This window comes from Pteropus vampyrus, unplaced genomic scaffold, assembly GCF_000151845.1.
Source record: "Pteropus vampyrus isolate Shadow unplaced genomic scaffold, Pvam_2.0 Scaffold174, whole genome shotgun sequence".
Classification (NCBI taxonomy): domain Eukaryota; kingdom Metazoa; phylum Chordata; class Mammalia; order Chiroptera; family Pteropodidae; genus Pteropus; species Pteropus vampyrus.
Genome location: NW_011888955.1, coordinates 1392097 through 1395419, shown reverse-complemented (window position 1 = coordinate 1395419; position 3323 = coordinate 1392097). Strand labels below are relative to the sequence as shown.

At 39.6% G+C, this 3323-nt stretch overlaps 1 protein-coding gene across 1 annotated transcript; it reads left to right on the top strand.

Annotated features, from left to right (window-relative positions):
- Positions 1 to 5: 5 nt before the first annotated feature.
- On the top strand, positions 6 to 1642 carry LOC105299178 (mitotic spindle assembly checkpoint protein MAD2A-like; the record flags this gene model as incomplete). The annotated part of the gene is made up of 2 exons (XM_011370787.2): positions 6 to 120; positions 830 to 1642. Coding segments are annotated over 2 exons (288 nt in total), but the record flags the coding sequence as incomplete, so codon positions are not given.
- Between the last annotated feature and the right edge of the window lie 1681 nt (positions 1643 to 3323).

Genomic DNA, 3323 nt, shown 5'->3' with positions numbered 1-3323 from the left:
GTGGTTTCTTTGACAGCACACCCAGAGAAAAGTCTCAGAAGGCTATCCAAGATGAAATCCGCTCAGTGATCAGACAGATCACAGCTACTGTCACATTCCTGCCACTGCTGGAAGTGTCCTGTAAGTATTACACAGCTTCACATGGGCTTAAATTTGTTGGGGAAAAGATTAATCTGCTGCTTTAAGAATTATCCCTTTATTAAGTTTTTTTTATAATTATCAATATTATATACTGTGAGGAAAAACAATATAAAGCAAAAGTTATATGCATTCTAGAAAACTTAGAAATTCTGAAAAGGAATGAAAGTATGCCACAGTACTCACTCTTGGACATTTTGATGTAATTCCTTTCACTCTTTTTATTGTCTGCAGATTTTTCATGCATGTAATTAAGACTAGCTTTAACTGTGTCTTGCTTTTCTTAGTTACTGCTTCAGTCATCAGACCCTTCCTGACTACCTGCTGTATACCCAGCTATCTACCAGCCCCTGTTCTGCACACTGGGACACAGCAGTCACAGAATCAGCACGTTCATTTTCTGTATCTTAACAGTCATGCTGTCCCATGTGATTATACTCTTTCTGCAAATATTTTTTAATGGTTCTCTCTTTAAAGAGAAAACTTGAATGTCATAAGTTGAAATAAAAGGAGTGTAGTTATTTTCTACTAAAAGGAATTACCACTGGGGAAGAGCAGTAACCTAGTAATTAGAGACCAGGCTCTCCTCCCCTTTCTGGCAATATGGGTGGTTCAAAATGAGAGAGAAACGGGGACGGTAGTTTTACTTCTGAAAAAATAATGTACTTTAATGATCTTGTCCCATATTCAGGTTCATTTGATCTACTGATATATACAGACAAGGATCTGGTGGTACCTGAGAAATGGGAAGAGTCGGGGCCACAGTTCATTGCCAATTCTGAGCAAGTCCGTCTCCGTTCCTTCACTACTACAGTCCACAAAGTGAATAGCTCGGTGGCCTACAAAATCCCTGTCAACGACTGAAGATGAGATGAGACCGATGATGTGATTCTCAAACGTGCTTTTCCTGAAGCCACGTCAACAGTTCATGTGTTTTATTTCATTGGTTAATTTTTAGATGGGGAAACTTAACATACTTCACTGAGCTATGCATAATTGTCCTATTTTTTGGTACCTGTTTGACTTTCCATAGGGTGGATGTAATTTTTTTGCACACCAGGACAACCAGCACATTACATCAACACTGTCATGTCAGTTCGTTTGAAGGTGGTAAATATAGGTGGCAAAACTTCCGCTATAAAGCTAAATGCCTTCCTAAATCAGACCTTTTGGTCAAGTAGCTTGACTCAGAATATAGGTAGGGAGATATTTAAATGTGAAACACAGCAAAAGAAGTCTGAATATTCAGAATCTTTGTTTAAATCCTAAAGTAACTGGTAATCCATAAACAAAATATTGCTGTTGGGTCCTTTTGCCATTTATTGCATTTGTATAGTTTCCATATTGAAAAAACTCCAGTTATTTGATTTTAATTTATATAACTAACACCTACAAAGCTACCGATAGTTCTACTTTTTAAATTCTGGTGATACAGAACTCTTAAAAATGTCTTTTTGTGTTTTATAAAATCAAGCTTTAAATAACAGTGATAAATAAAGTTAAATGTGTATGTTTAAATGTGCCGTAAGTTATTTTTATGCTGGTATGGTGTTAACAGCTAAGTAGTAAGATGGACTCAGCATAGTAGTCCTCCCTTGTCTGTGGTTGGGCTTTCCGTGGTGTCAGTTACCCATGGTCCAAAAACATTACATGGAAGATTCCAGAAATAAACAATTCATAAGTTTCAAATGGCATATAGCATGATAGAAGCTCATGCCATCTAGCTCTGTCCTCCCCAGGGATATGAATCATCTTTGCCCAGTGTCTCCAGGCTGTAGACACGCCCCACCCCTCCGTCACACAGTACCCTTCTCGGGGATCAGACCAGTTACCAAGGTTGACAGTGCTTGTTCAGGTCCCTCTCATTTTACTTAATGGCCCCAAAGTGGAAGAGCAGTGATGCTGACGATTCAGACATGCCAAAGAGAAGCCATAAGCTGCTTCCTTTAAATGCAAAGGTATGTAAGTACAGGAGAAACAGCATCTATAGAGTTTGGTACTACCCACAGTTCCAGGCATCCATGGGGATCTTGGATAAGGGGGGATGACTGCCTAGCTAATATTTCTTGTGCAGACTGGGTTGTAGGGCCTAAGGATACAAAGTTAAGTCTTGAAGTACTTTGAATTTAATGGACAATCCTTGATTATATCCCCTTCACATCATAACGGTAAACTTCAGTGCGTGAAGTGATCAGTGTCATTTGGAATTAATACAGTTAGCAAGTATTGGATTGTAGAAGCCTTTTGTATATAGTCAGTTTATTGTCAGCCTAGTGTTCCTTATACATGTAAACACCATGTCTATTCCTGTGCCTGTGGCTTCACTGATTCTCATTGGTATGTTCTTTTATCCAGTTCCCACCTATCTTTCCAAGGTCAATTTAAGGCAAACTTCTAGTCTTATCTGTTCTAAATCTTATTTTGTAATAATTCAATTTATCATGGGGTTAGTATCAGACACTGTTCTAAGCTCTTTATGTGAATTCATTTGACCTTCGCTATTAGGTACACAGTCTCTATCCGTTCACTCAAAAATTACATTCTGAGCATCTATTAATGTGCAGAACACCGTGTGCCATGTGCCGGAGGGAGTGGAACAAAGTCCCTCCCTTTCTGAAGCTTGAGATTTCAAGAGGAAAATACGAAGTGACCAAACACACTCGCTCCGTTATGTGTTTGTCTTCGTGCTTTCCTCTCGCATCTCTGATCTAACTGCGTGCTTGTTACGGGGGAAGGGCAGCGTCTTTGTCCTTCCACCTCTGTGCTGGGCACAGGCGCCAGGTGTGACCGGGGATGGTGGGTGCTGAGAAGCCCACTCCCTAACAGTCGTTGAAGCTATCTAATTGAGGTCCACCCACAGGCCTTTTTTTCCTGAATGGGAAAAGTAGATCTGCAGAAATGGAAATGATGCTGAGTTAGGTATGGTCAAGAGTCAGGTTTCCAAACGACATGAGGACACTGTTCAGATGAAAACATTTGCATTCTTGGGCTGTTCATAACCTCTTAACATTTGAAAGGCAGGTTGAAAAGGAAAGCAGAAATACAGAGAAGCAAAAGTATGGAGAGAGTTGAAATTGCTGGTCTTATTTTTAGGAAATACGTTAAAATCTATCGAAAGTAGTGACTGCTTCAGGGAATATACTTCTTTGCCAAACAAAGGAAATAATAAAATGGTTCTTCCCTCA